Source organism: Maniola jurtina, chromosome 11, assembly GCF_905333055.1.
Source record: "Maniola jurtina chromosome 11, ilManJurt1.1, whole genome shotgun sequence".
Lineage (NCBI taxonomy): Eukaryota > Metazoa > Arthropoda > Insecta > Lepidoptera > Nymphalidae > Maniola > Maniola jurtina.
This window is the reverse complement of record NC_060039.1, coordinates 11,775,482-11,796,751: the sequence shown is the minus strand read 5'-3', so window position 1 is coordinate 11,796,751 and position 21,270 is coordinate 11,775,482. Positions and strand designations below refer to the sequence as shown.

Genomic DNA, 21,270 nt, shown 5'->3' with positions numbered 1-21,270 from the left:
AAGTAAGAGATGATATCTCGAATAATACAAAATGAATATTAAACTTATAACTAACTAGAGGATGCCCGCGACTTCGTCCGCGTGGATTTAGGTTTTTAAAGATCCCGTGGGAACTGTTTGATTTCCGGGATAAAAAGTTGCCTATGTCAATAACAGGGACGCAAGCTACCTCAGCACCAAATTTCATACAAATCGGTTAAGCGGATGGGTTTTTAGGAATCCCGTAACTCTTTGATTTCCCTGGATAAAAAGTAGTCTACTTATGCCCGTCCCCGGGATATAAGCTAACCCTGTACCAAATTTCATCAGAATCGGTTAAGCTGTTGGGCCTTGAAAAGACAGACAGACAGACACACTTTCTCATTTATAATATTAGTATGGAGTATGGATATGAAATAAAATTAAAATTGAAACCCGAAAGTGTAATATGACTTAGGGCATTAACATCATATTCTAAAAAAATTGCTAAATTTTTATATTAGGTAACTAGGTAAATGCAATCAACAAATTTTAATAAGTATGCGTTAATGTAATAGGGTAAAAAATAAATAAATTATCAGTAGTACACACCTTTGAAGAACAACCCTTTACGAAGTAATATTGAAAGGTCGAACTTTACGTAAAGGTTTAACACAAAGGTCGTTCATTTGATAGATATTATCATTACTTACTTAATTTGCGATTAAATACATTTTTAACCCCCGACCCAAAAAGAGGGGTGTTATAAGTTTGACGTGTGTATCTGTGTATCTGTGTATCTGTGTGTCTGTGTATCTGTGTATCTGTGTATCTGTGTATCTGTGTATCTGTGTATCTGTGTATCTGTCTGTGGCATCGTAGCGCCTAAACGAATGAACCGATTTTAATTTAGTTTTTTTTGTTTGAAAGGTGGCTTGATCGAGAGTGTTCTTAGCTATAATCCAAAAAAATTGGTGCAGCCGTTTAAGAGTTATCAGCTCTTTTCTAGTTTTCTTGTAGAAAAGAAGGTTACATAACCGTTAGGTTCATAATATTATGTCAATGGACAAATGTCAAGCTGTCAAGCTTGGATGAATAAATACTCGCTGTCAAGATGGAAGTTGCCTTGATACATAATTATTTATTTGAAAATGATGTTTTGGAAAACTCTTATACTTTGGATCGTAGGCGCGGAATAGTCCAAGAAAATCGGTTCAGCCGTTTGAAAGTTATCAGGTCTTTTCGGTCTTTTCTAGTTACTGTAACTTCACTTGTCGGGGGTGTTATAAATTTTTAATTTACACTTGTATCTAGATCATTCATACATTGTATGCGTATGTCGTAGCCAAAATGTCGGCACATCGCGGTTGGTCCAGGTAATCCAATCCAAAGTCGAATTTACAAAATTGAGATTCGGCTTTTGACTAGGATTTAGATAATTCTAAATGGGGCTGAAAACTTTTTACATAGAAGTCTTGGCTTCGGACTGAGTGCTCTGGGCATTCTTGAGGAATGCCTAGGCCAATTGCGATGTGCCGGCATTTCGTCTTTGGACTATGGCATCATACATTGTATTCTTAATTATTATCCTAGATAAATTACGATATCAATGTTGGTAATTGATTGTTTTTTATATCTATATACCTAATACTATCATATCTACCTAACATATTTAAAATCTGAAAGTTCGTCTATTTGTTTGTCTGTTAGAATTAATTTAACCTGATTTGTACAAACACATCTGAAGAGTAACATGGGATACTTTATGATAAATTAAAGAATCCTTAAAGAATTAAAAAAACGAAAACCAGGTGAGTAGGTACTTATACAAAACACGCGAATAAAGTCGCGGACCAAAACTATAGCTGATGCTATTCCATACCAATATGTATGATAAATACGAGAGTGTTCCTGTATGTTTGTCTTTCAGCTTTTACTATCTATTTAACCGATTTTGACGTTTGGTACTTACAGACAGACATAAGTAATATTAAACTACATCATGGGGACAGACATTTACTTTTTGTTCCGGAAAATCAAGACGTTCTTACGAGATTTTCAAAAACTTAAATTCAGGAGTACGAAGTTGTGGGATCTACTTGGTACAGAGATAGCTTAGCTAGCAGAGACGGGGGCACCAAAAAATCAAACAGTTCTCACGGATTTTAAAAAAAGTGGTCAAGTGTGAGTTGGTCTCGCATACAAAAGGATTCGTAGCACTGTAAAATATACAACTCTTTGATTTTTTTAAATTCATTTTGAATTTTTTTGATTTGTTGTTATAGCGGCAATAGAAAATATTTCTGTGAAAATTTCAACGCTCTACTCTACCTATTACGGTTTACAAGATACAGCCCGCTCATAGACAGACGGACGGACAGTGGATGCTTAGTAATATGGTCCCATTGGCACCCTTCCGATACGGAACCCTTAAAACATAAATCCAGGCAGACGAAGTCGCGGGCATCATTCAGTTGATAAGGTAGTTACCAAGTAAGGTAAACAAAATTACCTACATATTGATTGATTGAAGTCCGTCGAAGATACCCAATCTACGAAACTAGAACTAAAAATAATTATTTTGGTCTCATACGCTTGCTAGTATTCCTAGGTAGCAGGTGGTATTTGATTCAAAATTCAAAAGTCTTGAAATTTTCAGTTTGCTAGCAAGCGCAGTGGAAAAGGTAGGCTTTTCTCCTTTAATATAGAATTAACTTTTCAAATAAAATCAAGGTGTTTTGAAGATTTTGAGTTCAGTCTCCTTCCGAGACTCGACGATTATTGAATATTTTTGGTGTTTAAATTGTGGAACTGGATAATTAGATATTCAATAACGATCGTGCTCTAATTTTTTTTTTTAGATTAAAACTCTCGGATAACTTCTATGCGTCGAATCTGTGTTATTTGCGTGGGTTTTGGGAGGACATTCCAATAATTCGTTATTTAAAAATATTTAAATAATACCTGCTTCTTCTGAGTGACGCTTATAATAGCCCCCGAGCTCATTTGACATTCATTTTATAATGAAAATAAGTATTATGAAAATAATATAAAATATTATTTTCATATCACTCAGTGAAGCAGTACATTACAAATTAAAATTAGAGTCAACATTTAACAAAGAGTAGAGACTCCATAGTGAAATATTAATAATAATGGGTCAAATGGTGGCCAGAACATGCATACCGTATGGTTCCGTGAGGAGTCATGCATAAAAAACTGGTTTGCTCTAAACCAAAAAAAAAAAAAGAATAATCAGAAACAAAGTTATTCTTGTGAATTGTCCTCTCTCTATGTTTTGTCTTGTTCAAAATATACATCGCACCGATACAGTGACCGCTGGTCAACTATTATACTTTCAACTAAACACCTATCAAGAAATATACAGAACCAAAAAATATTATTGTTTTAGTTTACTATCTGCGGAACCATCCAAGCCGAGTTCATTCTAATCCACATTAAATTACGTCCATGATTAAATCATGCAGGCCTAAGATTCAAAACATCTAAAGGTTTAGTTTTACTACAGAGACTTGAGTCTTGAGCTTAAAATAAAGGAAATAGAATAACCGCGGTAAAAATGGGGAAAGAAGAGAAGCTTTATCCCAACTATGACATGGATATATGGTTTCGGACGTGTGAGCAAGAGGTCATCAAACCTTTGGAAGGAAAAGTGACAGGTAATTTCGTCAACCTACGAAAAAAGAAGCAGAGGAATAAGTTGAGCTTCGACTATTTTGACAGTTTTTTGCTAAACTTTCGGGTTCTTACTTCGACGCGACGAGAACTAAGGATCTGTCGATTGTGAATTTATATTGGTGGCAACAGGAAACAGACCTAAATCATTAACTTGTTATAACTCCTCAATCTTAACTGTAGGGTTAGGTACCAACTACCTACAGCCTTTCTAAACAATTTGAATAAGCCAAATCTGAATTGATATTAACATATTGCACTTACAAAGTTACAATAGAATCTACATAATGACATAGGGGGTGACGTCACGGACGCGGTCGGGGCGGTTACGTCTCGTCCACATTTTATGTCATTTTAATTAAAATCTGGGTGTTTGACCGTTAAGAACCATTTCAAGTGGAGCGAAAGGCTGCAGTGAGTCAGAGAAAGCTGTAAGAATTGACGAATTCCGCTGGGAAAGGTGCGTAAAGTCCAAAATTATTTGCTGTGCAGCACGAAGTTTCTTAATCCTACCTTCATATTATAATATTTTGTCGGTGTTGGAACACCGCAAGAGACGACCTGCTAACTAAGCTGCACAGGCGCCATCTAGTAAAAACTTAATGAATTACGTGCCCACTGCCACCTAGCGGAAAACGTATATACTACGAGCATATCTACGAGGTACCGATCAATATAGATCTCAAGATGGTGAAGTGCAGTGCTTGCGGACGCTTCTTGTCACCAACAGGGGCCGCTACCTGTACATTATGTCCAGGCTTGTACCATAGGGCGTGTGTCGGAATACCGGAAACTGGGCGATCCCCTAAACAGTGGAAGTGTCCGGAATGTATAGCTAAGAAGCCGAAAGTAGGGAACGTTAACACCCCTGTGAAGGGCGCCGAACCATCCAACACAGAGAGCGAAGGCTCTCCCGCGGAAAAGTCAGAGATTGTGGAAAAGGATATCCTCAGCGAATCCGCTCTAGACACCAGTCAATCATCGGACCTGAGCCTCGAGTTACGCCTCTTCCGTGAGGAGATCCGACAATTGAGGACGGAAATACAGGATTTTCGTGCGGAGCTTTGCGACGTGCGGGGTGCTATTGCTGTCTGCAACCAACGTATGGACGAATTCGATAGCAGACTGATAAACCTTGAGAAGGAAGTCAAGGTTTCGTCCAGTCGATGCGCGGAAGTTGATAAGCTGGAAGAGACAGTCGCACAGCTGAGAGAGGACTTGAATGCCCGGGACCAGGACCTTCTTCAGGGAGATATTGAGATCACAAACCTCCCGGAAGTCAACGGAGAAAATCCTCACCATACAATTATGGTCGTGGCGGCTAAACTAGGAGTCGACCTGGATGAGAAGGACATTATCTTTGCGGAAAGAGTTGGCAAGAAAAACGATAGTAGTTCACAAATGGAGGGCGGTACCAGAGGTCGTCGTGTCGTGGTGCGTTTGGCGCGACCGAACCTGCGCGAGAGTTTCCTGCGCAGCGCACGCACGCGTCGTGGCATCACTACAGAAGGATTAGGGTTCGACCTGCCCGCCAGACGATTTTATGTAAACGAGAGGCTAACTAAGAAAAATAAACAACTCTTCTATTTGGTTCGGGAGACGGCAAAACGCTTGCAGTGGAGATACACGTGGACCAAGCGCGGCAAAATATACGCGCGCCAAGGAGAAGGCAAGCCGGCGCACCAAATAAAGTCGGAAACAGACGTGGATCGGGTTTTTGGCGAGGTTCAAGTTGGGTAAAGTAGTGTTGCTAGCAATAATCTTATTTTTAAATTCTAATCCTTATATAAACATTTTTGTATTTTGTACTATCGCGGAAACCAAACATGAATATTGTAGCAAAGCTTGTGTTAAAAATATTAAATCCGTTTTGTCTTTGTTTAACTTCATAAGCGCACTACTTAATGTACTCGAACAGAATATTTCTACGAACATACTTCAAGCTAGAACTCAGGCGGGACGGGTGGCTGCCTCAGACACGATTTCACGGTGCGATCCTACAGCACAGTACTTAACTATCCGAAAAGTTCTCTATACTATAATATATTACGCCTACGTATGTCATGTCAGTGTAAGAAAAGATCCCTATATATATTGTGCCTACGTATGTCATATATATATTCGTATCTTACAGTATATTCACTTAATACTATTACTTTGCTACCTAAAATGTACACGCCGGCATAACGACTTGAACAACAAATTTTTAAATATTATTTATTTATCTACTTTAAAATATTATAAAAAAGATAAGTAAGTTAAAATTTTTTAAATTAGGACTCTTTAACGCCGGCTCTCTAGGGACTAGACATGAAGAATTTCTTGAAGCAATGACCGAAATATCTGTAGATTTAATGGCAATAAATGAAACCTGGATTCGCGAAGGGGAAGACGGCCTCGCGCCTGTGGTGCCGGGCTACAGGCTGCGTCACAAACCACGTCCAACCGATGTGCGTAGGGGGCGGGGAGGTGGGGTGGGTTTCTATATAAAAAAAGGTCTTAGAGTAAAAATATGTGAACACCCTAACCTCCATTCAGTAGAACAGATGTGGCTGGAAACAAAGGTAAATGGAAAACGGCTTATTATTGGCACAGCGTATAGACCCCCCTGGCAGGATATAAATTTGTTTTTAGATGCACTTACCCAATCTATCACAAGCTTCTCAGGCTGCGACTACATGGTGTTGCTGGGAGATTTTAATATTAATTTGATTAATCAGGTGGATAACAAGAGTAAACTATTTAACGATTTTATCTATAGCGTAAACCTAACCCAGTGTGTGACGGAGCCCACACATTTTACTGACCATAGCGAGACCCTTATTGACCTTATATGTACTGATGCAAAAATACGCGAGACGTCAGTAAATCACATCCAGGACCTAGGAAATCATGCTATAGTCTCTGTAACATTAAATCTGAAAAAAGAAAAAATACCCCCTCGTTGGATAACAATAAGACCAATAAAAGATATAGACATCAAAAATTTCGATAAAGATCTCTACAACATACGCTGGGCGGACATAAATGAGATGAGGGATGTGGATAGTATGGTTTCCGCGTTCAACACCTCTATAATAAACATATTTGACCTTCATGCCCCGCTCAAAAAAGTTCTTATAAAAGATGAGTACTGCCCGTGGTTAACTTATACCATAAAAACTATGATAAAATTAAGAAACGAAAGCCAAAAGCGATATAAAGTAACTAGGAAGGAGGCGCATAAAATCTACTACAAAGATTTAAAAAAATTAGTATACGAAGCTATGGAAGCTGAAAAACGCGCATATTATAAATATTACATTAATAAGAACGTAAAAAATCCTAATCTAATGTGGAAAAACCTAAAAAAAATCTTAGCTGATAGAAAGAAAGACCAAGAAATTCCGACCTCTCTTTGTAATCCCGAGCTTATAAACAGACACTTCCTTGACATCCCTTCAAATAGTACTGCTACAATGTCTACTTACACGTACTACGAATTCCACAGCTTCGGGCCAAATACATTTAATCTTAACACAACCAGTGAAGGTGAAATTATTAAAATCGTTAAAGAGCTCAAATCAAACGCCATCGGAGCGGATCAAATATCACTAGAAATGTTAAATATGATGACTTTTCCAGAGAGCCTTAGGTGCTTAACTAATATAATAAATAAATCAATTTTATCGTCCACCTTTCCTAACTCTTGGAAAATTGCTATAGTAAAGCCTCTTCCGAAAACTGATAACCCCACATCTCTCAAAGATCTTAGACCAATTAGCATCCTTCCATGTCTATCCAAAATCCTTGAAAAAGTGGTCTGTAGTCAGATTACAAAATACCTGGAGGAGAACAGTATCTTACCTATGTTGCAGTCGGGTTTTCGTAAAAATCACAGCACAACCACAGCTATTATAGATGTAATTGACAACATTCTTACAGCTCAAGACCAAGGCATGGTTACAATGCTAGTATTACTTGATTTTTCCAGGGCATTTGACTCCATAGATACATCACTCCTTCTATCCAAACTGTCCTATTACGGTTTATTTTTATTTTTATTTTTATTTTATTTTATTTTATTCGACTAACCTACAACTTTTATACATAAAATATTTACAAAGATATAATTGTTTATAGCTAAAAAGATACATAGTATAAACGTTAATAAAAGGCTAGTACAAAAGATTTAAATACAAAGATTTTTTAAAAGGTTAGTAGGTAGTAAAGTGGGGTAAGTTGCAATAATGAATATCAATATTAAATTAACACGTTACATCGTTAAATCTCTTACAAACTAATTAACTCCCTTACGCAGGGAGGCAATGACGTTACGACGAAAGCAGGTCGTCGTAGAATTAAAAATGTTGAGTTGCCGATGTTTGTGATGAAGCATATTAAATTGATGACAAATGCGATTGATGAAGGAGTGCTGCGCAAAAACAGTGCGGCAGGGCTTAGTTGGAAATACGTTATAAGTGCAAGTTTTTCGTTTAGGGATTTTACAATTCACACCTATTTTTGATAATAGAGAGGTATCAGTTTTATGATTGATGATTTTATGCAGTAGCATTGTATCAAGTAGCATACGTCGAATGCACAGGGAATCGAGCCCGAAATACTTCAACTTGTCCTCATAAGAGGAATGAACAAGCTTTCTGTTGAATTTGAATAGAAGTTTTCGTAAAAAACGTCTTTGCACGGACTCAACGGTGTCAGCATACGTTTTGTGGTAAGGGGACCAAACTGGAGCACCATATTCTAGGGTACTACGAATAAGACTTTTATAAAGATGCATTAGACTTAACGGGTTTTTAAAGCCTTTCGTAATTCTGAAAATGAATCCCATCATTTTATTAGCTTTTGTAACTATGTTATTTATGTGTAATTTAAATGTTAGGGATGTATCAAAAATTATTCCAAGATCTCTAGCATTAGTCTTAGTGGACAGTTTATTATTTTCAATTGAATAATCAAATTTAACTTTATTGCTTTTTTTTGTAAAACTAAGTATAAAGCATTTGCTTATATTTAGACACATATCATTTTGGTCACACCACAATTTGACAGAATCTAGATCCCTTTGTAGCGATATGCAATCTTGGACATTATTTATGGCAGCAAATATCTTTAAATCATCTGCATAAAGGAGGCAGTTGTTTTTTATTATTGATGTGATGTCATTAATAAAAATAATGAAGAGCAGAGGACCCAGGTGCGATCCCTGAGGTACTCCAGATGGGACTGTTATTGGTATGGAGTAAAACCCAAACTTTTATAGCGCTGTTTGGTTTCAAACAGCGCTATAAAATGGTTCAGCAGCTACTTTGATAACCGAATGCAATATGTTCACATAAATCAGAACGATGGTAAGCAGTTAGTCTCCTCGACTTTACCCGTCCTCAGAGGTGTGCCGCAAGGATCGATTCTAAGCCCAATCCTATTTGCGTTGTACACAGCAGACATGGTCCGTTGTATCACTCACTGCAAATATCACTTTTACGCGGATGATGTTCAACTATATTACTCATTCCGACCTCAGGATACGGCAGAGGCAGTGGCAAATATCTGTCATGATTTAGAAAATATAGCAAGCTGGTCAGAGACAAACTCACTTAATCTGAATCCTGGAAAAACGAAACTGATGATATTAGGAACCAAACACAAAATTAGTCAAGTTGAAGCTCTAAATCCACATATTAGCATAAGAGGCGACGCTGTAGAAAGAGTTTTTGAGGCTCGTAACTTGGGCGTGATATTTGATGCACATTTGCATTTCGAACGCCATGTCAGGATGGTAGTTAAACATTGTTTTTATCGATTAAAACTTCTGTACAAAATGCGTCCTTATCTTAGCGTTGACGTTAGAATTCGTCTGTGCGAGACCCTTATACTGTCTAAATTAAATTATGCAGATGCTGCATATGGACCATGCCTGCTCTGTAGGTCAGATAAACTTATTCAAAGGGTCCAGAATGCTTGCGCCCGCTACTGCTTCTCGATCGCGCCCCGCTCTCATGTGAGCCCGCATTTGAACGACGCCAACATGTTAAAAATGGAGGCTCGACGCAAACTTCACTTGGCCACCTTACTCTTCGGTGTCATGTCCACGGGTAAACCTAGCTACTTACGCTCAAGGATAAAATGGGCTCGTGAGAATAGTACACATATGTCAAGGTCGGCTCCTAAAATTGCGTGGCCACACCATAAGTCTGCCTCCTTCAAGGGGACTTTTAAGTATGCAGCCTGTAAAATTTGGAATGACTTGCCTCCCCCAGCCCGTTTAGCGAAATCGTTATACTCTTTTAAACAAACCATAAAAAAATTTTTACTAGAAAGACAGAAACAGTTGTAAGAGGTAACACAGCATTTTTGGACATCTAATTTTTTTTCAAATTTTACAGGACAACGCCTAGCGACTTATAAATAGATAGTGGATAATTTTATTATATATGTAGATAGTTAAAATAGATAGTTAAGTAGACATTTTAGATATAAATTCAATAGATATATTCAATAGATATATATTCAATAGATTTAACAACAATTTACTGCCAAAAGAGCACCAAGTAACTTGGCATATGTCAATATTAAAGAGGCACGGTATGTTCGCGCTCCCGATCGGCCCGTGATATCACTGGGGGCCATGCCCGAAAATCAGCGCTGCAGTCGACCGACTGCAGCAATAAGCTGAGGCAGCGCCCCGTTCGGCCAAGATAGACATTAAGCTAGTATTAAGAAGTGGGTGCCTGGGTCTTGGGGGACCAGGGAGCATGGACACTGGTCGGCTCCTTGGTTCTCCAGGGACTACGACACCCTACCTGTCTGTATTTGTAAATTTGGCTGAATAAAAGGTTTTTATTATTATTATTATTATTATTATTACATAGTATGATTTTTAAGTAGGTACGAGTAGATTTTATTGCACGACGGGTTCTGACTCCTCATTTCTTCTACTTATGGGAGTAGGGATGTCTGTGAGGGCAGTTTACAATTTGAATTAGGGTATCTACGAAACGATCTTTAGGGAAGGCCTATATCCAACAGTGGACGTCCAAAGGTTGATAATGATGATGATGATCGTCAAAAATGAAGGACAGATCACGGAATTTCTCCAGATAGACGACCGACGTCGTTGAAAAACCTAATATTACAATTGAATATAGTGATAAGAAAAATGACACCGCTATAACCAATTCAAAAATTAGCTTGGTAGGTAGGTACTACCTACTTGATAGCTTTTAAAATGACTGGTTTTTGTAGGAACTATTCCATCATGGGTACAAGGCACTCTTTTGAGAAATGGCCCTGGATGCAAGAAAATTGGGGACTGTCAGTACCAACACGTGTTTGATGGAATGGCGTTGATACATAGGTTAGTAGTTAGTAAGCAATTTTTTTTTAAAGAATATTAGCCATGTTAAATGACTAATATTCCCCTTTCCTCTCCAACTAAGCGTTAGGCTTGTGTTAGGAGTAGGTACGACAATAGTGCAACGGGCGGGGTTTGAACCGTTGACCTTTCGGTTTTCAGTCCACTCCTTTACCGGTTGAGCTATTGAGGCTTCAAATTGCAACAAAATGTTCGTCCTAGCACGTTCTCAATACTCCCCAGGGTTTAATTTAGGTGATGGAAAGCCTTTGGTAATAGCCCTATTTGAAAAGATCAACCGCCAAGTTTTTTACAACTTAATTCTTTTTCGTAGGGCATTCTTTTTTTTATAAAAATAATCATTTATTGTTTCAATAAATACATCCAAAAATTTGCCACTGATGCCTAAATTAAGTTATACACCCGTGTTATAGACATCAGTGCTTTCCTACAAGTGCCCTTTGCTAAAGACTTTCCAACCCAATTTCGCGCAAATTCTAAGATCATCGAAAGTCCTAACTTCTGTAATATCCATAGAAATAGGAAGTACTCTAGTCCTACCAAGTAGGTATTACTAAATTCCATGGTAATAATGGATACCTAGTATTGATGTGAAATGAAATCTGATATTAGACATATTAAGGTAGGTATGCATTCGTCCACAAATTGTTTAGTGAAATCCGGTAGTCGGGTAAAAAATACTTAGCCTTGATATTATGTTTTAATGAATTTTATTGCAGATTTGTCGTAAAAGGCGGCCGAGCAACCTATCAATGCAAGTTCCTGGAAACTGAAGTGTACAAAAAGAACACTGCTGCCAATCGAATCGTGGTCACAGAGTTTGGAACCAAGGCTGTTCCAGACCCCTGCCGTACTATCTTTGACAGGTACCTATTATAAATACGAGATAAGAAAGATTTTTTTAAATATTACCATTATTTTAAATGTGGAGATATCTAAGCCATCCAGAATCAGGAAATTTTAATTATATTTCCACCGTCCGTCCTCAGTATTTTCGGTTTAGGTGGACAATACCCCTGCACCATCAGGACTGAAAAGTGAACCCGGTGTTCTAATTTATTGTGATATAGATATTTAGTTAATTTGTGGGCGAGGCCAACTCTATCAGTGTCCACGTTTTCACTCCATACGTCATTACAATTTAATTTAACTCCTTATTTGGTATGACACCCTCATTGAAGACTGATTTGATCAATCGATCGATGGATGGATCTATTTGGATGCACGAAGTGAGGGACGTTCATTCAATAAACCATTCGTTTAGCCGCCTCAGATTGATCAGTCATCGTTGTTGTTGTAGAATATCATCCATGTTCAACTTCAGTGTGGAAGCGACAGACAACACAGTGGTGTCCGTGTATCCTTTCGGGGATCAAATTTACGCCATGACTGAAGCACCCGTACTTTATCAGTGAGTATGGACTCTTCCTCCGCTTGAGATAACAAGTGTAAATTAAAAATTTATAACACCCGCCACAAGTGAAGGTTACAATAACTGGTCTGGTAAGGACAGACAGACAGACAAACGGACGGACGGACGGACGGACGGACGGACGGACGGACGGACGGACGGACGGACGGACGGACGGACGGACGGACGGACGGACGGACGGACGGACGGACGGACGGACGGACGGATGGACGGACGGACGGACGGACGGACAGACAGACAACAAAGTGATCCTGTAAGGGTTCCGTTTTTCCTTTTGAGGTACGGAACCCTTAAAATGGGGATCGTCACAATTTGTTGATAAACCTTAACTTTTTAAATTATTTTAAATTAACTTCAGTAAGTAGGTACCTAAGTCCTGTTCTTTTGTTATCTAAACTATTTATTAGGTGAGGGATCATGTATGTGCTGGTGCGTAATTAACTGTTGTGTTTGCAGAGTGGACCCCGAGAGTCTGGAGACGTTAGGACAAAAGCGTCTTCCTGCAGATTCCCTGATAGTATTTCACACAGCACATCCCCATGTGATGCCCAACGGTACGCTTATCTACTTCCCTTATGCTTGAGGCCTTTTGGCTTTAATGCTCACGTGGTGGAAGCGCCGCCATTGGGTACAATCGGCTACAAAGCTAGGTTTGCACCCGTCCATATTCAAATTCAAAATCAAAATATTTTTATTCAATTAAACTTTTACAAGTGCTTTTGAATCATCAAAATAATCTACCACTGGTTCGGAATGCCGTTCCTGTCGAGAAGAACCAGCAAGAAACTCGGCGGTTGCTCTTTTCAAGTATTCAATTTACAATAATATGCCATACTGTACTATACAATCAATTGCAGCCCCGTGTATTGCTGGAGCGGGTCAAATCCAAGCTTTTTTGGCATTTATATAATCTTCGATTGTATAATAAGCTTTTTTCAGGAGCATACTTTTAATAGATTTTTAAACTTGTGTAAAGGCAAGTCTAAAATTGACTGTGGAATTTTATTATAAAATATTACTCATTCCCACAAATGACTTTCCCACTTTCCTGAGGCGGAGCGTAGGATTTGTGAGAGCATAGTCGCTTGTACTGGCGGATGCAAACCTAGCTTTGTTGCTGACTGTATTATAGGTATAACATGTAAAGTGTGGGCACAATTTACAAAATATCTAAGCGATTTTCTTTCTTTTTTCTTTCAATTAATTCATTTTAGTCAGTGTTAATTATGCGTGGAGTCAGGGCGCTCAAATTTCCTTCTGGGTTAGTTATTATTCGGAATAATGCGTGCCTCTGAGATAAAACCTATTTACTGATTGAATGCAAGTAAAAGTCGTAAATTAAAAATTATCATAAAACAGTTCGGACTTTTAGCATTTGGTAAATCTTAGGTTGCACTTTTGCCATTAGATTTCATGAGGTTGCCATTCAGGTCCATTTATTTGTAGGTAATTTTTTTTTTCCAACGCGGAAATGCAGCCAGTATTCACAGCAGGCACCATTCCACGCGGGCATGATTTGTATAGTAATAATTAGATAAGGCTAGCTTTAAGTTTTATTGTAATACTAGCTAAAACCCGCGACTTCGTTCGCGTGGATGTAGGTTCTTTAAAATTCCCGTGGGAACTCTTTGATTTTCCGGGATAAAAAGTAGCCTATGTGCTAATCCAGGGTATAATCTATTGCCATTCTAAATTTCAGCCCAATCCGTCCAGTAGTTTTTGCGTGAAGGAGTAACAAACATACACACACACACACACACACACACACACACACACATACAAACTTTCTCCTTTATAATATTAGTGTGATTTTCATTAAAGAACTAAAAAAAGATAAATAAGTATTTGTGTACATAATATTATAAATATAAACCATTTTTTCGTGGTGTCTTTTTTGGGATTACAATTTTTATACTAAGTATTTTATAATCTGAATTGTTTTAGGTGATCTGTACAATGTGGGTTTAAGCACTGCCAAAGGTTATGTCGTAGTGAAGTTTACCAATAATGGAAAAGGTAAGTTAGAGCCCGTATTATATAGGTATATCTACGACTTTACGGTATCCCACCAATGCACACGGGGTTTTAATCTTTGAGGAGTCTCTCCGTCACTCGCTTCATACAAACGTAGTTCCAATTCCATTTGAACATTAAGCAACCAAAGTCCATGAAATTTTGCAGGCATATTCTAGAAACTAATATCTATGTCTGTGGTTTTCCAGATATCTGTTAAAATATTCGGTTTTAAAGTTACGCAGTCTTAAAAATTTACATACAAATCTTTGAGCCCCTGTAATTTTAAAACTACATATTTTTAGAAAAATCTAAAACACCACAGACACAGATATTAGTTTCTAGAATATGTTTGCAAAATTTCATGGACTTTGATTGCTTAATATTCAAATGAAATTGGAACTACGATTGTATGAAGCGAGTGACGGAGAGAGCCCTGTTAAAATTTCAGGCAACATGTTCGAAAAGGCAGAAATCGTGGGCAGTGTCAAACCAAGATGGAAACTAAATCCAGCGTACATGCATTCATTTGGTAATTAATTTATTTCATGATTTATGATACTAATTTTCTCCTTTCGTCTCCAACTAAGCGAAAAGCTTGTGCTAGAAAGGGTTTGAACTGCCGACCTTTCGGAATTCAGTCCGCTCCTTAACCGTTGAGCTATTGAAGCTCAACAGAATGAGTAAGGTAGAAGCCATTGATACAAAGAGGCTGATGATAAAAAAATGTTTATTTCAAGTAGCTAAGTTTATAGTACAGGAGCCTTCTTTTAGGATGATGATAAAATACCAATAAAAAAATATAAATTCTCTAGATAATGATATATTTAAGTTATTAATCCAAATAACTTATATGTTACAGGTATAACCGAGAACTACTTCATCATCATTGAACAACCCTTATGCATTTCCCTCGTGAACATGATGCGTCGAGTCATCTTCCCTGACGCCTTTTCTACAGCTCTGGTCTCCTATCCAGAATACGAGGTTTGCATTAATAATGTAGACAAATGTGTTAGGCAGGAGTTTTTGAAATTGCCCAATTGCCCAACGAGTCACACCCAATCGTGTAACAGTGTGACTTGTTGGGAATAATGGGAATCCATTCGAAAGCAGGAATTTTTGAAATTCTCCAATTGCCCAATGAGTCACACCCAATCGTGTAACAGTGTGACTCGTTGCAATAATGGGAATGCATTGAAGGTAGGAGGTTTTGAAATTCTCCAATTGCCCAATGAGTCACACCCAATCGTGTAACAGTGTGACTCGTTGAGAATGAAATTGTGAGTTTTTGAAATTCTGTGAGATAGGGAATAAAAAGGATATAAAAATATAAATTCACCGAGCAAAGCTGTCAATGTGTGATAAATTCAATATAACAAATGGTGTTCTACTACTAATATTTGACATTAAAATTTAATTTCAGACCTAAGCTTTCGTTCTAGCAGTTTATCTCGCATATTTCCAGACAAAAATCATCCTCATCCATCGGGACACTAGTGAAACAACTCAGTACACTGTCGATAACTTATACTTCATGCACATAATTAACAGCTTCGAGCAAGATGGGAAGGTGATGCTCGATCTGTGCTCTTACAAAGATGGAAAACTCATTGATGCCATGTACCTAGATGCTGTCCAGGTAACCTTTTTTGTTCTAGGTTTTTTTGAGTTCCGTACCTCAAAAAGAAGAAGGAACCTTTTTATGACCATTTCGTTGTCTATCTGTCTGTTAAGAACCTTTTTCTCAGTAACGCGTGGAGCTATCAAGCAATGATACAGGCAATCTTCCTTTGTAAAAGTTGCTAAAACAGAAGCAGAAACAGATGTACCTAAACTCTCCATTGCACTTAACCATATTTTTGAAAAATAAAAATGTTGCTAGAATTTGTATAACATGAACTTGATTGATGATATTCAAACTAAAACTCAAGCTCAAATCATTTATTCAAATTGGTTACCATTGTACACTTGTTGATCTTCAGTTGTGGAATTTGTAAGATAGGTAATGATGTACCTAATGGTAATAATAATAATTAATTATTAACTACAAGCTACGAGGGTTGCAAACGCGCCCTGCTCTGGGAAGAATATTCTATTAACCTATCAATGTGATCTATCAACAGACAAGAGAAAGTAACCCGGACTACGGCAAATGGATTCAGAGTCGCCCCAAGCGCATCACCATCCCGCTGGATGCACCGCCGATGACTAAAGTTAAAGCTACACTTATTGGTGATGTGGGAATAGAGGTGCCGAGGATCAATTACGAATTCAATGGTAGGTAATAGTTACTAGCTGATGCCCGCGACTTCGTTCGCGTGGATGTAGGTTTTTTTAAAAATCCCGTGGGAACTCTTTGATTTTCCGGGATAAAAAGTAGCCTACGTGCTAATCCAGGGTATAATCTATCTCCATTCTAGATTTCAGCCCAATCCGTCCAGTAGTTTTTGCGTGAAGGAGTAACATACACACACACACACACACACACACACTCACACACACACACACACACACACACACACACACACACACACACACACACACACACACACACACATATTTTCGCCTTTATAATATTAGTGTGATAGTGTGAAGTGTGATTGCAAAAAATGCAGTACAAAAATTTCAAAGTTTTATTTTATTTTAGCGTCACTCAGAAATAGCCGGTACTATCGAAAGATTTTCCGAATATTTGCCTCCCAAAACATGCGTGAGGACACAAATCAGAATGCATAAAAGTTTTTCCGAGAGATTAAATAAAAAAAAAATTAACAAAACAAATTGTTTAAAATACCTATTATATACTACTTGACCTACCTATTTGCGAAATTAAAAATGAATTTGTTTGCAGGTCGGCCGTATAAATATTGCTATGGAATTGGTTCTGATATAGACACAGAGTACAAGGGAGGAATAGTGAGTACGATGAAACTGGAATAAGTATTATTTTGTTTTATTGCGTGATAGGCTTGCGCTTAACAATTACAGTAATAATTTTTGGGACGCGGCGATCTATCGAGTCGTTGGTACTTGGCAAAGTTACTTATTCCAAAGGTAGCAGTAGTACTGAGTCGCTGGTATGTACTTGGCAAAGTTACCTGTTCCAAAGGTAGCAGTAGTACTGAGTCGCTGGTATGTACTTGGCAAAGTTACCTGTTCCAAAGGTAGCAGTAGTACTGAGTCGCTGGTATGTACTTGGCAAAGTTACCTGTTCCAAAGGTAGCAGTAGTACTGAGTCGCTGGTATGTACTTGGCAAAGTTACCTGTTCCAAAGGTAGCAGTAGTACTCCATGCTAGACTCAAATCTGAGCCTGGTAAAATGTGAGCCGTTATTTTGGCGTAGAATACCTGTTTTATTATTACAAAGAAAAAAGCCATTTTCTAGTATCCAACGCAAATGAAACGGTAAAACTATGTTAAGAAGTCTATATTTATAATTATGGCGAAATCTCACACTTCTTACCTCATTTCCATGTTTTTATTAACCCCCGACCCAAAAACAGAGGTGTTATAAGTTTGACGTGTGGTATCTGTGTATCTGTCTGTGGCATCGTAGCTCCTAAACTAATAAGCCGATTTTAATTTAGTTTTTTTTGTTTGGAAGGTGGCTTGATCGAGAGTGTTCTTAGCTATAATCCAAGAAAATCGGTTCAGCCGTTTGAAAGTTATCAGCTCTTTTCTAGTTACAACCTTCACTTCTCGGGGGTGTCATAATTTTTTAATTTACACTTGTTTCTCTTTCAGCTTGTAAAAGTTAATGCTGAAACAAGAAATTCTACAGTGTGGCACGAGCCACATACTTATCCAAGCGAACCTATATTCATCCCCCATCCCGATGCGAAGGTAATTTACAAGGGTTAAAAAACTGGAGTGGCAATTAGGAGGTCATAAAATTATTGTGTCGCCTTGGATAAGCTGTTCATCCAAGTGTGTCACAAAATAGATTTTTCTAATGACAAAGAATAAAAAACCGGCCAAGTGCGAGCATATATTATGTAAGTGCGAGTCAGACTCGCGCATTGAGTGTTCCGTATTCGGGTATTTTTTTCGACATTTTGCACGATAAATCAAAACTACTATGCATAAAAATCAATAAAAATATGTTTTATAATGTACAACGTGAAGCCCTTTTATTATTATACATAATACCCCACATGGTATCTTACTTAAAACTTTTTTTTTTGTGATGTAACCACAAGTTCACGTTTTTCGGATTTTTCTCTTTACTTTAGCTATAAGGTCTACCTAGACCTACCTGCCAAATTTCATGATTCTCGCTCAACGGGAAGTACCCTGTAGGATTTCTTGACATACACGACAGACGGACAGGCAGATAGACTACAAAGTGATCCTATAAGGGTTCCGTTTTTCCTTTTGAGGTACGGAACCCTAAAAAACCGGTCAAAAGCGAGTCGGGCCTCGCTCTTTTAGGGTTCCGTACGTAATAATGAACATCATATTATTTTGGGATGGCAAATTTAGCAGGCCAACCAGGTGGACAGACAACATCAACGAGTCGCACGGAGCCGCTAGATTGACGCGTGTATCTGTGTATCTGTCTGTGGCATTTTAGCTCCTAAACTAATGAACCGATTTTAATTTAGTCTTTTTCGTTTGAAAGGTGGCTTGATCGAGTGTGTTCTTAGCTATAATCCAAGAAAATCGGTTCAGCCGTTTGAAAGTTATCAGCTCTTTTCTAGTTACTGTAACCTTCACTTGTCGTTGATTTACACTCGTTAATTTTACAGGAGGAGGATGACGGTGTCGTGCTCAGCGCAGTATTGTGGGGTAAAGACGACCACAAAGTTACATTGCTAGTGTTAAATGCGAAGAATTTCGAAGAAATCGCGAGGGTAGATTTTGTCACCCCCTCACAGGCTCCTCGATGCTTCCACGGCTGGTATTTTCCCGACCAGACTTCAGCAAAATGATCAAACTTTCAACTGTTTAACGAATTAATTGTTTTAATCTATTTATTATGTTAATGTGTTCATTGTAAATAAACGCTGCGTATTCATCCATGCATTCGCGTTTTCTTTTGTTAATACCGTAACTTTCTTGCTTATTATTCCATGCCTAACCATAATAATTATTATGTAAGTATACGTATAGTATACGAACAAAATTAGTGCACAAGCGTACATAGGTAGGATCTTATATGACGGCCTCTACGAATCGCATTTTTACGAAAACGAAAACGAATACGAATCGAATACGAATGAGTGCATAAACGCCCTAACTTAGACATCTGGCATTACTTAGTGTCAGTTGTACTTGCACAAGTGTACAAGTGTCATTTAAAATCTGCCATGTCAAATCGTTATTATTAAACAAAGCTATAACGATAGCAACTGGCCGTAAGTAGGTAGTTGGTACGTTTATGATACCTACTTACAATTAGGGATAAGTACTTAATAGGTACTAATTTATGTTAAACCGCTATCGCCATCTTAAACGTTCAACAATATACAAATGATTGGGTAATAGTTATAATATGATATAAGTACATAATATTATGTTTATTACGTACTTACCTAGGAAATACGAAACGTACTTTATCAATTATTTAATGATATGATTTTAATAACTATATGTCAGCAGGACATATCAATTACCTATTTAATGAAACTATTTTAATAATTATATTTCTTAAAATAGGAAAAACGGATCAAAAAAGAAAAATAGGCTATGTGGGATTTGTACCTACTACCACAGCCTTGATAGTATTTCGTTAAACTGTGCTACTAAATACTAACTTGATGACAATCCTCAGCGTATATTGAGGGGCTGCGGGTACTCTAAAGGTACGCACCTACACGTCCTATTATATACACCACACTTGCGCAGCGCCTATTGGACTTATCCTGAAAAATGTACTCTCTTGACCTCATGCATGTAGCCACGATAGCTTGTGCCACAAGCAAGGTGCCGTCTTGCCAGAGCCCCCGGCCAGAGTCCTATACTGGCCCCTCCCGACCCTGAAGTCCCATCGCAAGGAATTACTAGAAGAACGGATAAAGGCGTTGATCAGCGCCGCCCTGATGTCTCCACCTCTGAGCAGGATTGACTCGACTATCTAATACCTAGCAAAATAGTTTCCACAAGTTTATTTTTAGCTTCATTGTTAAGACCCGGTTTTGACCAAAGAAGGATGGAGAGATGTGTTTAGCAGACCAATCAAAAAATTACCTACCTACTTGTAAAAGTTTTCTATTCTGTTCTATAATCAAGATGATTCAAATTCAAATTCAAATTCAAATTATTTTTATTCAATTAAACTTTTACAAGTGCTTTTGAATCGTCAAAATAATCTACCACTGGTTCGGAATGCTGTTCCTACCGAGAAGAACCAGCAAGAAACTCGGCGGTTGCTCTTTTCAAATGTACAATTTACAATAATATGCCATACTGTATACAAGCAATTGCAGCGCCGTGTATTGCTGGAGCGAGTCAAATCCAAGCTTTTTTGTCATTTACATAATCTTCGATTGTATAATAAGCTTTTTTCAGGAGCATACTTTTAATAGATTTTTTAAACTTGTGTAAAGGCAAGTCTAAAATTGATTGTGGAATTTTATTATAAAATATTACACTCATTCCCACAAACGACTTTCCCACTTTCCTGAGGCGGAGCGTAGGATATGCGAGCCTATTACGGTTTCTAGTTTGCCGGTCGTGGAAATCACCGATTTTTTTGTAACTAAGAATGTTTTGTCGTACAAAAATTATATTAGTGTAAATATATTGAGAAGCTACAGTAAGAATACCTATTTCCTTAAATTTCTCTCGTAGG

The 21,270-nt window shown here is 37.9% G+C and overlaps 1 protein-coding gene across 2 annotated transcripts; it reads left to right on the top strand.

Moving 5' to 3' along the window:
* The first annotated feature begins 2,561 nt into the window (after positions 1–2,561).
* LOC123869307 (carotenoid isomerooxygenase-like) lies at positions 2,562–19,500 on the top strand. Of its 2 annotated transcripts, XM_045912174.1 has the most exons (14): positions 2,562–2,642; positions 3,371–3,638; positions 10,900–11,011; positions 11,749–11,895; positions 12,330–12,440; positions 12,918–13,015; positions 14,406–14,477; positions 14,926–15,006; positions 15,337–15,461; positions 15,943–16,116; positions 16,601–16,754; positions 17,329–17,393; positions 18,222–18,320; positions 19,226–19,500. In XM_045912174.1, the coding sequence occupies exons 2-14, from the start codon at positions 3,539–3,541 to the stop codon at positions 19,406–19,408; spliced, it is 1,521 nt and encodes a 506-aa protein (XP_045768130.1). In that variant the 5' UTR covers positions 2,562–2,642; positions 3,371–3,538; the 3' UTR covers positions 19,409–19,500. The 2 variants fall into 2 exon arrangements, with proteins under 2 accessions (XP_045768130.1, XP_045768128.1); XM_045912172.1 differs by lacking the exon at positions 2,562–2,642 and having other exon boundaries at positions 3,238–3,638.
* Positions 19,501–21,270: the final 1,770 nt, after the last annotated feature.

Bases quoted from the DNA above. Each gene is read 5' to 3' on its own strand.
- LOC123869307 (XM_045912174.1), top strand. From the start codon at position 3,539: ATGGGGAAAGAAGAGAAGCTTTATCCCAACTATGACATGGATATATGG. The intron at 11,896-12,329 runs GTACCTATTATA...TTGTTGTTGTAG, and splicing joins TGCCGTACTATCTTTGACAG to AATATCATCCATGTTCAACT. The intron at 12,441-12,917 runs GTGAGTATGGAC...TTGTGTTTGCAG, and splicing joins GAAGCACCCGTACTTTATCA to AGTGGACCCCGAGAGTCTGG.